Source organism: Canis aureus, chromosome 17 (genome assembly GCF_053574225.1).
Source record: "Canis aureus isolate CA01 chromosome 17, VMU_Caureus_v.1.0, whole genome shotgun sequence".
Taxonomy (NCBI): domain Eukaryota; kingdom Metazoa; phylum Chordata; class Mammalia; order Carnivora; family Canidae; genus Canis; species Canis aureus.
This window is the reverse complement of record NC_135627.1, coordinates 61285999-61303203: the sequence shown is the minus strand read 5'-3', so window position 1 is coordinate 61303203 and position 17205 is coordinate 61285999. Positions and strand designations below refer to the sequence as shown.

The following is a 17205-nucleotide window of genomic DNA, read 5'->3' as shown; positions in this document are numbered from 1 at the left end:
CAGCAGTTGTCGGGGCAGAGGTGGCAGTTTTAATTGGGGCAGAAGGGTCATTGCCTCCCAGGGAGGCAGCATCCTCAGGGCCCTGGAAGGTTCCAAGTGCCCTCAGGTGCGCCCCCCCCCCCCCCCCCAAAGAGGAGTGCAGAGGTTGTAGTGTGTTTTACCAACCCGATTCCTTGGGTGGCATGGACATTCCACGCATACACACTTGGAGGGAGTGGTGGCGCCAGGAAAGTGGCCGGAGCTGGTCCTTCCCACGGGGGATGAGGTTGCCTGCTCGCTGCGGTGGAGCCAGCAGTGGGGGTGGCCAGGGGGTGGCCAGGGAGCCATGCTGCCACCTCCTGGGTTCTCTTAATCCTGCTGGGGCCCAGCGGGTGGCCCGAGAAGCCTGAATTGCAGGTTGGTTCCTGGCTGGCCTGCTGTGTATACAGTGGAAGAGCCTCGTTAGCCGGGGAGTCTTTGCAGGCAGCTCTTGCTGAAGTCGAGCCAAGCTGGTCCAAGGGAAAACAAAGCTGCAGGAAACATGGAACTTTCTTACACCTTCTTGGAAATGCAAGTCATGTTGCCCAGGAAATCCTTGTCTTCCCTGGGGTGCCGCGCACCGCCAGCTCCAGCTCGGGAGCTGCAGGAGAGGCCGCTGCTGTCGGTCCCGGAAGGCGAGTGTCACCCTCCCTGCCCCGAGGCGGGTTCCTGGGAGCGCACGTGGCCGAAAGGAGACCGCGCTGGGCTCCAGAGGCGGAGGTGCTTACGTGCGGGCTCCTGCACACGCCGGCCAGGCTGGGGGCCCAGCCCGCTGAGGGCACGCGTGGGGCCGTGTGCAGAGGTCCTCGGTGCCGAATGCAGTGTGATGAGCGAGAGGGTGCCCATTGGCTGGAAGCATGTAGGTAAACAAGGGCAGGTCCGTATGCAGCGGGTGCAGCCTCCCGGCTTGGCCCCGAGCAGAGGGGAGTCTGCGGCGGCGGGTGGGAGGAAACCCCGGACGGGAGGAGCCCCCTGCTCGTGGGGACACTTGTACAGTGTCGCCTCTCACCTGCCCAGGCAGCCTGGTGCCCGTGAACTGCTTGCTCTGTGTCAGGGGGCCCGGGACGCGGTGATGGAGAAGGGGGGGGGCAAGCCGTCCTTCCTGGCGACCCTGGGTGACCCGCAGGTGACCCTAGTGTCGGTGCACAAGCGGTGGTCCTTCAGGAGGCCCCCTGGGGCCCGGGGCTCCACCAGGCCAGTGCCCGAGGAGGAGGAGGAGGAGGGCGAGTTGTCACAGAAGGGTTTGAATGGAGCGTGGGGCGTCGGTGGCGATCAGGTCAGTGCGCTGCAGACACTGCGGAGCCCCGGGGGCCTTGGACGGCTTGCACGGCCCCTGGACGCTTCTCCCCTGGGACCAGGGGACCAGGGGACCAGGGGACCAGGGGACCAGGGCAGCCGGCGGGGAGGGAACCCGGGGAGGGAGCCTGGCCGGGTGACCTCCGGAGGCACAGCCGTCTGGCAACCCGGGACGTTGCTGCTCAGGGTCCAGGTTATTTTGTAAGCCTCTGCGGAGCCAAAGTTTTCCGAAGGCAGGTCAGCAAAAATGGGTTTTCTCCTCTCTTGTTTTTTAAAATGTGTACAGTGTTCTGTCAATCTCCACATTTCAACTAAATAAATATTTTTGAGCATGGTGCTCCAAAAACAAAGCAGCTCTTCTTAAGCAAATGAAAGTTTTGTTAACCCAAAGGTCAGGTCATGTTTAAAAGTAGGGCAGTGTAACGTTTTACAAAAGTAGTGGCTTTTAGTAGCCTTTCTGGGTTGGGACTGGGGGTTCGTGGGCTCTTTTTTATTGACAAAGGCAGATAGAAAGAAATACCAGTTAGATACAAATGAATATTTTCATGAGTTTTTGCTTTGCCCCTTTAAGAGTTTTGTTTCTTCTGGCTTTTATTGTTTAAAAAGTCCCAAAAGCTGAAGGAAATTTTGTCAAAAGAGATTTTTGAAATGTGCTACACAAGAGATTTACAGCTGTTGAAGGAAATTTATGAATGTCTCTTATGCAGTGCATGGTCAGCTGTTGTATTTTTTAGTTGAGCGTCTAAGATAGCAAAATATTAAATTTGGAGGAGGGGAGGGAGGATGCCTGACATTATTTTAAAATGTTCAGACTACTGCTTTATAAAATCTATTTGAATGTGAAATAGTTTATTTTTTAATGGCCAGTACTAAACTGGCATGAGTAGAGGAGCAATCTGAACCTGGCTGGGGGGGCCCTTGAGGAAGGAGGACCCAAGTGGGTGCTGGGGTAGAGGCTGTGGTCCTGACGGTCTGGTGCAGATCTGCGCCCTGACGTTGCCGGGCTGGAGGACCTGGCAGGAGAGTCTGACTCCTCCAGCCTCAGATTCCCCACTGCAAAGTGGAATCCTAAGTCCTGACCTGTGGGTCCTGACCTGTGGGATTGTGAAAGCACTTGGTAGAGTGCTGTAGAAACGCAAAGTGGAGCGGTTTCTGCCCAAAGTAGGATATTCAGTAGAATTCCCAACTCAAGATGTGTTCAGTGCTCTCTTTTTTTTTTTTTTTAATTTTATTTATTTATTCATGAGACACCCAGAGAGAGAGAGGCAGAGACACAGGCAGAGGGAGAAGCAGGCTCCCTGCGGGCAGCTCGACATGGTACTCGATCCCGGGACCCCGGGGTCATGGTCTGGGCTGAAGGTGGCGCTAAACCGCTGAGCCACCCGGGATGCCCAGTGCTCTTGTCTCCAAATATCTGCTAGAACCGTGTCAGCCGATTCCTCTGTCGGAGCACAGTTGCAACTATTTTTTTCTAAAGCTCTGATTATAAGTAATATGTGCTCATTATACAAAACAAATTTAAGATGAAGCAAGGGGAATAGAGAAAAGTTATTAGGAAGAAAATGTAAGCAAGCGTATGCTCCAGCCATATATGTGAACATGTATCTATTTATTTATTTACAAGTATAGGACCAGATGGTACCTAATATTCTATACCTTACATTTTTTACTTAATATTTTGTGGACATATACCACACACATATGAGATAGATATATATTTACATCTATATACACATCTATTTCATCAGGTTTAACTGCAGTCCCACTTTAGGGTTATCTTTTGAAAGAATTTAAATGAGTTATTCTCAAATGGGGAAACTTTGTAGTAGCTGGTTTAGGATGATAAGAACCCAGCTAAGGTCATTTGTAACTGAGTACTTGTTCCACACCAACAGGGTATTGACTGAAAGTCTATCATAAATTAAACTTTGAATCTACTTGAGAGTTACACTATTTAGTACTTGGTATGAATTTTTGATCATGGCCATTCTAACAGGCCAGAGGTGATATCTCATTGTGGTTTTGATTTGTATTTCTCTGCTAATTAGCAATGTTGAGCACCTTCGTATGTACCTGTTGGCCATTTGTATGTCTTCTTTGGAGAAATCTACTCTTTTCCTCTTCCTATTTTTTAATTGTGTGTGTGTGTATAAATATAAATATATAAAAATTAATGTACATGTACATATATTTTGTCATTGAATTTTATGAAATTTTTATGTATTTTGGTTGTTAACCCCTTATCAGATATGTAGTTTGCAAATAGTTTTCCCATTCCATGTGTTGTCTTTTCGTTTTGTTGATGGTTTCTTTTGCTGTGCAGAAACTGTAGCTTGATGTGGTCCCACTTGTTTTTCTTTTCTTGCTGTGCTTTGTCATATCCAAAAAAATCATTGCCAGGATCCATCTCAGGGAGCTTTTTCCCTGTTTTCTTCTAGAGTTATATGGTTTCTGGTCTTAAATACTATTTAAGTCTTTAATCCAGGGACTCCTGGGTGGCTCAGCAGTTGAGCCTCTGCCTTCGGCCCAGGGCATGATCCTGGAGACCCAGATCGAGTCCCACATCAGACTCCCTCCATGGAGCCTGCTTCTCCCTCTGCCTGTGTCTCTGCCTCTCTCTCTGTGTATCTCTCATGAATAAATATGTAACATCTTAAAAAAAAATAAGTCCTTAATCCATTAGGGTTAATTTTCATGAATAGTGTAAGATATGGGTTCATTTTCATTCTTTTACATGTGAATATCCAATTTCTCCAGCGCCATTTGTTGAAGAGATTATCTTTTTCCTCCATTGTGTATTGGCTCTTTTATTTATCTATTTTTATTTGTTTTTTATTGGCTCTTTTATTAAATACTTGACCATACATCATTTTTTTTAAAGTTTTTTTAAAAATCTGCATTTCTTTTTCTGAGGATTATTTTTAGTATCAAGTTCCTATTGTACAATATAGGGTAGTATACACTATAAATATGTGTTTACACCTAAGTCTTTCAAGGGAATATATTTAGTTTTGTATTGAGCTGATTATACCTATGATTCTAAGCAAAAACTTAAATTCACTAGCCATTATAGAATACAATTTTATGATAAAACACTAGCTGCATTATTTCACCAAATCTCGACAGCCATATGGAATTTATCAGTAATAATAATTAGCAAAAATAATCCTGAGTACATTGACTTATGTCATATAATTATCTGAGTTAATAGTGTGACATTTCTTCCAACCCGTGGTACTCTTGCGCATATTTAATGTAAGGTCTCTACATTGTGATTTTATAATTCTGGGAAATGACATAAGGAAATTATGACCGTATGAGTCTGACTTAGACTGTTTCATTCAAATGTAAAAACAAAAAAAAACCAAAAAAACAAACAAAAAAAAACAAATGTAAAAACATATTTGAAGATGTTGACAGTTGCTCTGTAGTGACGGGCCTGTAAAAATTTCTTTGATAGGAGGGGTTTGAACTACAGTATTATCAGAAAAGATTCTGAAGCAGAAAAAAAATGCTGTTGATTTGGTAAATGTCTGGTGGAATAATTGTTGGCGATAAACTTAAGTTAAAAGCCACAAAATTCTCTGAAATGGATAATAGGAAGGCTGTTTGGAACGAGATTGTAAACAGGTTTTCTGAGGTAATAATTGTGAAGCACTTCTTGGAGAGATCTTATAGTTTGTGCACTTCTAAATTTTATTTTGTCATATGTAGAAAACAATATGCATTGTATGTATATATTGAGACTGGTTAATTTAACTTTATTCACTTTTCCTCCCAAACAAATAATGGATATCCTGCATCCAGTTTCTCAATAAGAGTTAATACTTATCCCTGCTGTGGTCAAGAGAAGGAAACAGGCAATATATTTGTCCAGAATTTTCCAGAAAGTACAGTCAGCACCGGAGCTGGGGTGGCCCTGAAGGCCAGAGATCCAGGGGTCGTACACACAGCCCAGGCACATGGTTGGGCCTTATCAGTGTCTGAATTAATGCCAGAGTTTTGGTTAGTTTGTTTTTTCAGCAGATAAAATTTAAATAACAGTTGCTGGAAGCTCTTTCTGGACCTTGGTGAATCATCATGAAAAAACAGTTTGAAGGGGTTGGAGTGGGGTTTGGGGGAATATGTACACTAGTTTTAATGATTAGTTTTCTGTATCAGTTAAATGGTGGAAACACTAAGTTCCCTGTCTACTTTCTTGGGCCACTTTTGAGGACCAAAGACCAAATGTTTGTCTTCCTAGTCATTGATTTTCAGACATTTATGATGTGGATGTTAGCTTTTTAAATCCGTTCAGCTTTCGGCCTTCCTGCCAAACTGTAGGATGGGCATCATTACTACCCTATTTTACCCCTAACTAAAAAAGACCAAGGCTCCGATTTGCTCAGACATGACTAGACTTCATACCCAAGACTGTCTATGAATTCACAGCAAGTAAGGAGGACAGATCTTTTTTTTAAGATTTTTATTTATTTATTCATGAGAGACCCAGAGAGAGAGGCAGAGACACAGGCAGAGGGAGAAGCAGGCTCCATGCGGGGAGCCCGATGTGGGACTCGATCTCCGGTCTCCAGGATCAGGCCCTGGGCTGAAGGCAGCTCTAAACCGCTGAGCCACCCAGGCTGCCTGAAGGACAGATATTTAAATAAATATGTGAAAATGTTTTTTAGAGTATAAAGCCATGTACAGGTATACCATCAAGGCATCATTGTTGTCATCTTTATCACAATGATTAATATTATTGTTGTTTATATTGTGTGGTTTAACAAGATAACTCTGCCTTAGATAAACCAAAAAACCACGTTTCTTTTCAGGTAAGAACGTGACACTTGTTTGCTTTTTTAATTTCGGTGGAAAACATACAGTCTCACCCAGAGATCACTTGATGTATTAATACATATGTATATATTCCATTTGATGTATTAATACATAAGTAAATACTCCCTGTACATGGGATACATACAGGTTTAAGGAGACCTTGATCCTTCCTCAGTAGGGGTTTTAGAGACCGAGGCCCATCTGCCTATGGTGTTTTGTGGGAGATCTTTTCTTGAGGCAACAGTCTCTTCCACCCCTCCCTCCCTGCGAACCTCTGATATGCAGAGATTTCTCAGATAAGAACAGGGCCTGGCAATGACTCATTCATACTCTGGATCCAGGAAGATGTAGAAGGTCCCAGAACCACTGCCACCTCTCCTCGTGTCCTGCCTCCTCTTGAAGTGTGTGGCCTTGAGTGTATTTGCAGCTAGGAATATTGGAGAAAGCAGACTAAGTGCTGATACTCTGCTGTACTTTTCTAAAGTCCCAGAGACAGCTAGGGGTGACCTCCTAAGGGACCTAGGCTCAGGCTCAGTGCCCCTGGCGGCTCCTCTGCCCGCTCACTGTGCTCACTCACTTAGGGCAGGTGAGGTGTGACTCTTTTTCCATGTTTTCTGCATTTTGCTTTTTTTTTTTTTTTTTTTTTTTTTTGCATTTTGCTTTTTCTGCATTGTAGTCTCTTTCTGTAATTAGCATGACTAAAAGGAAAATGTAACCTTAAATATTGTTTTAGAAAAATAGCCGGCTGGACTTTTGAGCTGGATTTAAATCCTAGCTGTTATTCAAATTGATTTGTGACCTTTGATAAGTCTGAGTCCCTTTCAACAGTAAAATGGTGATAAGAATACCTATTTGTAGAATTATCTTGAGCATTAGGGCTATAAAAGCCATCCTCATAAAATAACACTGAGAATCATTAACTATTTGCTCTTACTGGATCTGCATACATATGAAAAAGCCAGGACTTCTCTGTATTTTGAATTCCATGAAAGTTCAGGCGCATAGAGTTATGCTGGGTGGCCGTTAAACGCTGGAAGAGTTGCACATTTGTAACTCAATGCAGGAGCATTGTTTGCCTCCTGAGTTAAGGGTGTTACACACCCTTCAGAGTGGAAGACGTCTGGAGGGTAAGTGGGCCAGTGGTATCCTTAAGGATGATGAGGATCCAAGTGTAACTAAGAGATCTCAAAGGTGGCTAGTGTGTCCTTGTGTTGTACACATAGTGGACTTGCTCCTTGATTTGTGGTCACAGACACTTTCTGGAAGGCACGTCATTTCTGGGCTTTGCAATTTCAGTCTGGTTTTGAAACCCTTCATCCAAACATGGCACCCCATTTCCAATTCCTTCATACCAGTCTGGCCTATTTACAAATCGTAGTTACTTAGGGAATCAACTGTTTATATTCCTTTATCCGACTTTTCTTTTTCTTTTTCTTTTTTTTTTTTTTATCCGACTTTTCTTTTACAAGCCCTGGCACTCACAGCAAATGCCATGTGGCCTGGGTGTGTAGACAATAGCAAGGAATTGAAATTCATGTTTGGATTCTCCTCTGTAGAATTCCTCCCACTACCTGTGTTGCCAGACCCTTCTAATCCTGATAGCCACTGTACTAATAGTTTGTTAAAAATTCAAAACCTAAAAAATAAAAAAATAAAAAAATTCAAAACCTAGCAAAAGTTCTTCCCCAACCTGTTTGGTTTGCCAAAGAAGTCCCAGACATCTGTTCTCAAGAAGTACACAATTTTGTGAGAATTAGGCAACACTGGGGTTCCCTAAGATTTTCCCTAAATACAGTTCTTCTCTGGACCCCCTCTCAAATATCCATGATTGCTTGATGAGCCCTTAAACCTCAACCTGTTGGTTTGTTTGAACTAATTAGAGTTTTTTCCCCCAAAGATCCTCTTAGTTGAAGAATGGAACACACACACCTTGTGTATATACTTAAAGACTATTCATATATCCAGCAACTGTTATGACGTTGCAAATAAACCAACAAAGATTCTGGTGTTTCATGAAGTTGTGTTGCATGCAAAGCTTTATCTTTCGTAACTACTTGTCTTTTAGAAACCTGCCTGTCTAGAAGGGGGACCTCTGAGTATTGTTTGCTACAAACAAATAGCTTCCAGTGCTTCTGCAAACCTTTTTGGCAGGAGCATAGAATCCTTAATCCCGGGATTAAGAGCTAGCATTGTGGCTTGGAGTTTGGTGAGTTTTAGCTAGACCCACCTAGGACCAAGCAAAATAAGCTGGATAGTAAATCATTAAGGATTTGTTTTGCCAACAGACTTGGTGATTGGGGGTTGTGTCTGGTTTTAAGGAGGCAGTTCTGCTTATTAAGATCCTATATTAAAGTGAGCATTCTCGAATATCTTAGTTTTTCTTTCATCTTTTTCAATTAAACAAGTATTTAATACCAGTTACAATCAAGTCGCTGTTCTAGATCTCCTTTATACTCGTTATTTTCATTTTTAAACTGATTATTTTTTAGCATTTGGTCATGCATGTACATTATACAATAGGTCAGACACTAAAAAGTAACTCTTCCTACTCCTGTGCCTCAGCTCCAGATACTCCTCAATCTCCATACCGGTTCCTGTTTTTTTTTTTCTCCATACCGGTTTCTTACCTATTCTCTGAGAGATAGTCCGTGCATATGCAATCAGCTATGTGGATAATATTCTTTTTCTTACAAATAGTGCTAGCATGCTATGATAGACCGACTTTGGTGGCCTTCCTAATAGACTCTGCCTCCTTGTATTTAAGCCCTTAAATAATTCTCTCCCGGATTGGCTGGTCTTGGCCATGTGACTGGCTATGGCTAAAGGTGAGTTAGCAAGTGTGATGCACACAGAGGCTTGGTAAGTGCTAATGCATTGGGACTTGTTCTCTGGGAATGCTCACTATTGGGACACTCACTCTCAGAACCCAGAAACCAGCTACTGTGAGGTACCCGACCTAGCCACGTGGAGAGGCTTCATGGAAGAGAACTGAGGTCCCTGCCCACGGCTTCCAGTCAGTAGCCAGCATCAATTTGCCAGCCATGTGACGCACAAGCCATCTTCGTGGAAGTGGCTCCTCCAGCCCCATTGTGCCACAGCAGAGACCAGCTTTCCCTGCTGAGCAGTGTCCAAATTGAAATGCTGTGAGCGGTCTTCTGAGCCACTAGATTTGGTTTGCATGCAGCAACAGAAAACTGAAACACTGCATTCACCCTGTATTCTGTGTCCTGCTTTTTTTCACTGGCTGATATATTTGATAATCTATTTCAGTATATATAGAGTTACCTCATTCCTTTTTAAAGAGCTGGATATTTGTTCTTTGTATAGCTGTGTAGTAATTGAATTAATCAACCTCTTATTGAGGGACATTTATGTTTCCAGTTCTTTGCAGTATTTAATACCCTTGCTGCATGCTTGCTTTTATACATGTACAAATATATTTATTGAGTAAATTCTTAGTGATGGAGTTGCTGGGTCAAAGAATAGTTGGATCTGTCATTTTAATGTGCATTGCCAGGTTGGCCTCCTGAGAGGTTACACCCCCACCCCCCCTAGGGAATGGGCTGACGGTGCCAGCCCCAGTAGTACTTCAGGGCTGTTGGAATGTCACATTCCTGCCTTTCTGTTGTTTCTGTGTCTTTTGAAAAGGCATTTGCATTTCCTTTTTGATGGACTGCCTTTTTTTCTGTTTGATTGTTGGCCTTTTTCTTCCTAGAAGGAGCTCTTTATATTTTAAGGAAATGAGCTCTCAATACAAAGTAAAATCTTTTCTCCCCCACCATTTCTCATTTATCTTTTTCTTTGGTCATAGCAATGTTTTCTCTAATTGTGGTTAGATTTATCAGTCTTCTGTAGCTTTTGAATATTTTTAATTTTCTGTTTCTTTTTTCATATTTAGATTTTCCCCTGCCTGAGATTATAATGGGTATTTTCCTGTGTTTTCTTGTAGTACTATTACTCTTTTGCTTTTTACATCTTCATCTCTGAGCTCTCTGAAATATCTCTTGATATATAGGTTCCAGATTCCATTTCTCCCAATTGTCCTTTAATACTCTTGTGCTGTGTCATCCTTATCAGATACTGCATTTCCATATTTATACCACAGGTAGTTTCAGTATATTTATTTAATGCTTTTTTGAGTTGCTATCCCATGAATTACTTAATTATTTCCATTTTTCTCTACTATTTTAGGAAATACCATAGTGAATATAGTTTAAAACCATTCTTTAAGGCAGCCCCAGTGGCCCAGCAGTTTAGCGCCGCCTTCAGCCCAGGGCCTGATCCTGGAGACCGGGGATCGAGTCCCAGGTCGGGCTCCCTGCATGGAGCCTGCTGCTCCCTCTGCCTGTGTCTCTGCCTCTCTCTCTCTCTCTCTCTCTGTGTGTGTCTCTCATGAATAAATAAATAAAATCTTAAAAAAAAAAAAAAACAATTCTTTATAATTATTAATCCCGGACAAGTTTAGGATTTCCTTTGCAGATGTATAAATGAACATTTATAGTCAGTTTTAAAAATCATTTAAACTTTCATTTTGCTGAGCTGCTCAAAAGCTGAAGTTGTTTTATACCCTGGGATATGGATCAATCCACGTAACAGATTCATGTGGAGATGTAAGGATTGTGAAAGCACAGACGATGACATGCTTTTTGATCATGTGCTGTATAGAAAGGCCTGTTCCGGAATTTCAGAGCATGTAATAGTACCAGTATAAAAACTATATGTACTCAGGAGTGTGGGGAGGCTGGGACCCTGTGAAAGGAAGATTGGGTTTTGTTCATAGAATGGCTGAAGCCACATGATGATGGGAAGACAGAAGCCAGGAAATCATGCTTGTACTCCGGTACATTAAGAAAATGCATCCATTTAATTTCTGGAAGCCCTGTCTCGGACTTCTGGGAGTGGGGGAGGGGGGTGCGGGCAGTGACACTCCATGGAGGCAGGCCTCGGAGGTTCCTCGGGCTTTCCCGCTCCTGCCCCTCTTGGTTTCAGCCACTCTGTGCTCATTTCCCCTGGCTCACCAAACACACTTCCAGACCTTTTATCACAAGCATGTGGTCTGACCCCACAGGGCCCAGAGGTCTGCATTTGGAACACCTGCCCAGTGGTTGTTAAATTTAACCCCTGCTAAGAGAATGAGAGGACAGTACCCCTGGAGAGACAGAATCCAGGTGCTTGCCGTTCTCCATACGTGCACTGCAGCAGGATCCCCAGAGTTCAAGCTCAGAGCACCAAGTTCTGCAGGGAGATTGCAGGTCGCAGCAGAGGTGCTGTTGTGCTCGTTCTGTGTGCGTGAGCCGCATCACGCTCTCTTCCTTCCCTAGAGAGACCTCCGCATTGTCTAGGTTAGGAAACACGTCTTGCCAAGGTGGGCAGTTGACATCTGGGTTCACAGCTGCAGACTGTTCGAGCCGAAAGAAACCCATCAGAACCACTTCATTTGGCCAATAACATGTTTATAGCTTTCTTTCCCTGCATTTTCTGACCATAAACTCTCAGGACGTTTTGACACAGTGGCATTGTTGTCCATTTTCTCAGTGCCAGACCAGCCAGGATATTTAAGCAAATATTTAGTTTCAAGGATTAAAAAAATGGCATTTCTTTTCCTTTTAGATCCTGTCTAAACTTTCTTTGCCCACTCGTGCCTGGGAACCAGTGATGAAGCAGAGCTTTGCCTTTGACAATGTTGGCTACGAAGGTGGCCTGGACAGTGTGTGCCCTCCTCAGACGGCCACCAGCACCATCAGCATTCTGGGTATGACCTGCCAGTCATGTGTAAGGTCTATCGAGGGCAGGATCTCCAGTTTGAAAGGCATCGTGAGCATTAAGATTTCCCTGGAACAAGGCAATGCAACTGTGAAGTACATGCCGTCCATTCTGAGCCTGCCGCAGGTTTGCCGTCACATTGAGGACATGGGCTTCGAGGCCAGCGTTGCAGAAGGAAAGGCTGCCTCCTGGCCCTCGAGGTCCTCGCCTGGCCTCGAGGCTGTGGTCAGACTTCGGGTGGAGGGCATGACCTGCCAGTCCTGTGTCAGCTCCATCGAAGGCAAGCTCGGAAAGCTGCAAGGGGTAGCAAGAGTCCGGGTCTCCCTCAGCACCCAGGAGGCAGTCATCACTTACCAGCCTTATCTTATTCAACCCCAGGACCTCAGGGACCATGTAAACGACATGGGGTTTGAAGCTGTCATCAAGAACAGAGTGGCACCCGTAAGCCTGGGACCCATTGATATTGGGCGGTTACAGAGGACCAACCCAAAGATGCCTTTGACTTCTGATAACCAGAATCTCAATAACTCTGAGACCTTGGGCCATCAAGGGAGCCATGTGGTTACCCTGCAGCTGAGAGTCGACGGAATGCACTGTCAGTCTTGTGTCCTGAACATTGAAGAGAATATAGGCCAACTCCCCGGGGTTCAGAATGTGCAAGTGTCCTTGGAGAACAGAACGGCCCAAGTACAGTACGACCCTTCTTGTGTCACCGCAGGGGCCCTGCAGAGGGCCATTGAAGCTCTCCCACCAGGGAACTTTAAAGTTTCTCTTCCTGCCGCAGCAGCAGGAAGTGAGACAGGTAACAGGTTTTCGGCATGTGCCGCCCCCGCCCCCGCCCCAAGAACCCCGGCACCGGGCAGGTGCGATACTGTGATGCTCGCCATTGTGGGCATGACCTGTGCATCCTGCGTCCAGTCGATCGAAGGCCTGATCTCCCAGAGGGAAGGGGTGCAGCAAATATCTGTCTCTCTGGCTGAAGGGACCGCAGTGGTTCTCTATGATCCCTCTATAATTGGCCCGGAAGAACTCCGAGCTGCCGTCGAGGAGATGGGATTTGAGACTTCAGTCCTCTCTGGTATGTAGTGGCACCCCGGGTCTTCTCCTCTCTCCTTGGGCCTTACGGCAGAGTGCCTGCAGGGTGGCACAGGGGAGCCACCCCAGCTGCTCGCCTGTCGGGTTGGCCAAGTCCCGCAGCGTTTCCCTGTGTGTTGAATGTGTCCGGGTGGGAGAAAGGGAACTTTCTGGTGTGTAGATTTTGCCTCTCATGGGGCTGGGACTACATTGCTAAATTCTTTGTTGTTGTTATTTTTTTTAACTGAAGAGAACTCTCGATTCTGTGTTCTTTTTCAAAAAGAGCCCTGTGGGACTGTCAGGATCTTCTCTCTCCAGAGGAACCGTCATCACATTCTCAGATTTCTCTGCCGAACAAAACCAGAAAAATAGAACCTTAGTCTCACCACCTGGAGCCCATTCTGTTGAAAGTGGGAATTAATGGGGATTCCGTGATGATTTCCTTGGCCTCCTTGACAGCCGTGGGGAGAGGCGTGTGTCTCTGCCCTGTGCCGGGGCCCGTGAGCAGGACACGTCCCACGTGAGCCTGTGAGGGCAGGGGACGGGGATGGGGAGGCCGGGAGGCCGCTCAGTGGGCTGGGGTGGCCAAGAGCAGCCCAGGGGTGAGGACCTGGGAAGGTGGCGAGACAGGCCAGTCAGCGGGTGGGTCAGCGGGTGGCTGCTCCGCATGGGCCAGCCTGTTGAGCTCAGCTCGGCCTCTAAATGCGAGGAAGCAAAAACAAAAACAAAAACAAAAACAAAAACAAATAAATAAATGCAAGGAAGCATCTCTCCAGAGGCAGCACAGGTGAGCTGACACCTGAGCAGTGCAGCGGGGATGGAGGCGGGGGAGGGATGCCTGTGGCTGGGGAGCAAGAGAGGCATTGGAACGACCTTCAGGAGCTTGGTCCAGACGAGGGGGTGATGGGGCGGCTGTGGAAGAGAGGGAGGGCCTGTGGCCACAGGTGCTGGGCAGCTGGGTCTGGAGCTGAATTCCGGGGAAGGGGGGCTGGAAGTGCAGTTTCGGGTGGTAGCCATGGGAGGGACAGAGGACAGAAAGGGGGTGTGACCCGGGAAGGGCAGAGGGAGGGCCCTGAAGGCGCTGGTGAGGAAGGAAGGGTGTCTGGAGGAGGAGACTTCCCCAGAGCACCACCCGGGCAGCCTGGAAGTCAAGGGGGGGCTGGGAGGGCGCAGGATACACGTAGCCCAGGAGGGATGGAGGAGGTGGAGGAGGTGATGGGTACAGAGGGCGTGCAGTGTGCAGAGAGCCTGGAGGTGACGAGGGGCGTCGGACGTGGCGGACAGCTGTGTGGGCGGCTCAGATCCCAGGGCACGGGGGAACCAGGGTGCTGTGGCCCGTGGCCGCCCAGCACTAGTGGGGACGTGTGGGCGGGGACCCTCGTCAGCGCTCGGCCAGCTGGTGGTGGGCCTCCCGAGGCTGCGGCCTGTGCTTCCCTGCACACACCCCGTAGAGGGCGTGGGTCCGTCACGTGCACTGACTTGGCCCCGTTCTCTGCTCTGTCTTTTGTACCAAGTTTCAGGAAGGAGTTTATTTTTAAACAAAAATCAATAAGGAAAACACAAGGGAACAGTAGATCCTGTACGTAAAAGGTAGGAAATGTAGTAGAGTCATCGTCTACTGTGTTTGTGCGTGGTTTCAAGTCTTTCAACTACAGTCAGGTTGTTGGCAGTAAAAAGAAATTTGCATTGAGCTGCATAATCCAGAATAATTGGATTTGACTAAATCTAGAAAGAAAAGGACAGTGATTTTTATTGGCCCGAATGATGAGAATTATGTTTTTAGCCCAAGGGGTGTTTAATGTACCAGATTTAGCAAATAAAAATGTAGACACCTGATTAGATTTGAGTTTTAGGTAAACAGTGAATACCGTTTTAGTTTAAGTGTGTCCCATGCAATATTTGGAATATACTTATAATAAGAAGTTATTTGTTGTTTATCTGAAGTTTAAATTTAGCTGGCTGTTTTGTATTTCATCTGGTGATCTTAAAGTTTAGGATAAACTAGGGGCACCCGGGGGGCTCAGGGATTGAGCATCTGCCTTTGGCTCACGTTGTGACCCCGGGGTCCCAGGATCGAGTCCCGCATTGGGCTCCCCGCAGGGAGCCTGCTTCTTCCTCTGCCTGTGTCTCTGCCTCTCTCTGGGTCTCTCATGAATACATAAATAAAATCATTAAAAAATATATAGGATAAACTGTAAGTGTGCTGGTGACTATCTTTAAAGCCACTTAAATGCTAAAAGGCATTATTTATATTCGATTGGTCATTCTGGTTCAACCAGGAAGAGGAGCTCCTTGAAACAGTCTTCACACCGTGGGATCAGCTTCTCCTCCGGCCCAGCAGCACCCAGCACACAGTAGGGATTTATGAAGGGAGGGAAAGGAAAAGACAAGACTGTGGCAAGCAGGCTCGCGGGGTGGGGGTGGGGGGTGCTTGGTGGTGGGGTTTAATCCAGGGAACTACTGAGGGATGTTAGAGGGAGCTGAACAACCAAACAGTGAAGGGAAAGGAAACCGAGAGGTTACTGCTGGCAGAAGCTGGCACCCTGGGCAGGAGGGTCTGAGGGTGGAGGGCACCACAGGAGCCCAGGGGCCAAGGTGGCCTGGCTCGAGCCAGCAGCCCTAGGGCCGACAGGTGAGGCCGCAGCAGGAGCCGGGCCCCGGCAGACAGATGGGAGACGCCACCGGCTCTCTCTTGCTGTCCTGTTGTACCCTGTACCCCACTTGTGACCTCCCATTGCCAGATTTAACCAGCAACCAGTTACCAAGGGAGCCTGGGAAAAGTGGTTTTGCAGGATCAGCCCCTTTGATAAGAGGGAAGGGAGAGGGAAGGGAACCATGCGATAGCGTGTAGGCAAGTGGCAGGCATTGAAGTCCAGCTTATTTGATAGCTAAAAATAAACCTAGACCTGGTTTTTTTTTTTCTAGAAATCAGCTCTGCATTTGTTTGCACGGTGAGTATTTTTTGAATGAACGAATGAACACATGAGTGAATCTGTGAATACACTGTGAAGACAAGTCATCTGCCATGTGTACCATGTTCCCCCATCCTTGTAAATAAATGGGTAGTGTCACTCTGGGGGCTCTGCTCCCTCCTCCCACCTGTGTTGAGGGTCTTCTTGGTCCCAGGCACTGTGCTGGCTGCCCCGAGGGCTCAGAGGCCATCCAGGACCTGGCCACGTGCGGTTCACACTCTAACAGGGAAGCAGATCAGAGACCCCTCACCCAAGGCAGGTTGGAATACATGTGACAGGGAGAGTGTGGGTGGAGCGCTCTTGGGATTCAGAAGATGAGGAGAAAACCAGCATCTGGGTGTGGGGCCCCAAAGACTTGGTGGTAGAGGTGACTTTGAGCTGGACTTGGGTAAGACTTCAGAATGGATAGGATCTCAGCGGGCAGAAAAGGGCAGGACTGCACCAGATAAGACGGAGGAGACACAGCAGACGCACCCTGGCGGGAGTCCCTGCCACGTCCTGGGAACAGTGTCGCTTGGGTGGAACTTGAGTAGAGGTAATGGGCGATGAGGGCAGACAGGCCAGCACCTGGTACAAGCCACCGTCATGTGTGTCCTGGATTCTGGAAGAGGCTCTGAACTAGTCTCCCTGCTGTTTTCTTGCCTTTCAGGCTTCCAGTCTGTTCCCTGCCCAGCATTCGCAGTGGTCCTGTTACTCTGTTGATGCACTGAAGCCTTCCTCAGGGTCATCTAGAAGCCCCCTCCCTGACTCCCTGCCTGTCTAACACCTTTCCAGCCCTCCTGTCGGGCTTGTTCTCACCTCAGGGTCTTGTATTTGTTATCCTGCCTGTCTACAATGCAGGGTGCATCTTCCCCCGGTACCCACATAGTGCACTTCATTTCACATATACTCTTCTGGACTTTTCCCAAAGCATATACTATTTATATTTAGGAATAACATAGATTTGTGTTATATGTGGTGGTTTGGTTGCCTCTTTCACCCTACAGTGTATCATACCATGCTTACCGCTCCGTCCAGAGGTCTGCAACACCACGCTTCATGGCTGCGTAGCATCTGTCATATGGATACACCATGACTTAGTCAATCAGTTTCCCCTTAGACTGTTCTCATGTACTTTGTGTTCATGTGATTATAAGTAATACTGATGGACATATCTGATGCTACATTTTATGCACAGACTTAGTTATTTCCTTATGATAAATACCTGAAAGCATAATTACTGGGGGGTCACAGAATATAAACTTTAGAAATATCTGTTATGCCT

General features: G+C 46.4%; 1 protein-coding gene across 6 annotated transcripts in view; it reads left to right on the top strand.

The window, feature by feature from the left end:
* The window catches only part of ATP7B (ATPase copper transporting beta), a 67696-nt gene that overhangs the window by 18842 nt on the left and 31649 nt on the right, over positions 1–17205 (top strand). For 4 of the 6 annotated variants that reach the window (XM_077855850.1, XM_077855848.1, XM_077855849.1 and 1 more), the window contains one exon: positions 11743–12973. In XM_077855850.1, coding sequence (XP_077711976.1) covers positions 11788–12973 — 1186 coding nt within the window. In that variant the 5' untranslated portion in view covers positions 11743–11787. Of the gene's footprint in view, positions 1–724; positions 878–946; positions 1295–11742; positions 12974–17205 lie in introns of those variants that run through there. The other 2 variants (XM_077855847.1, XM_077855846.1) reach the window with 2 other exon arrangements.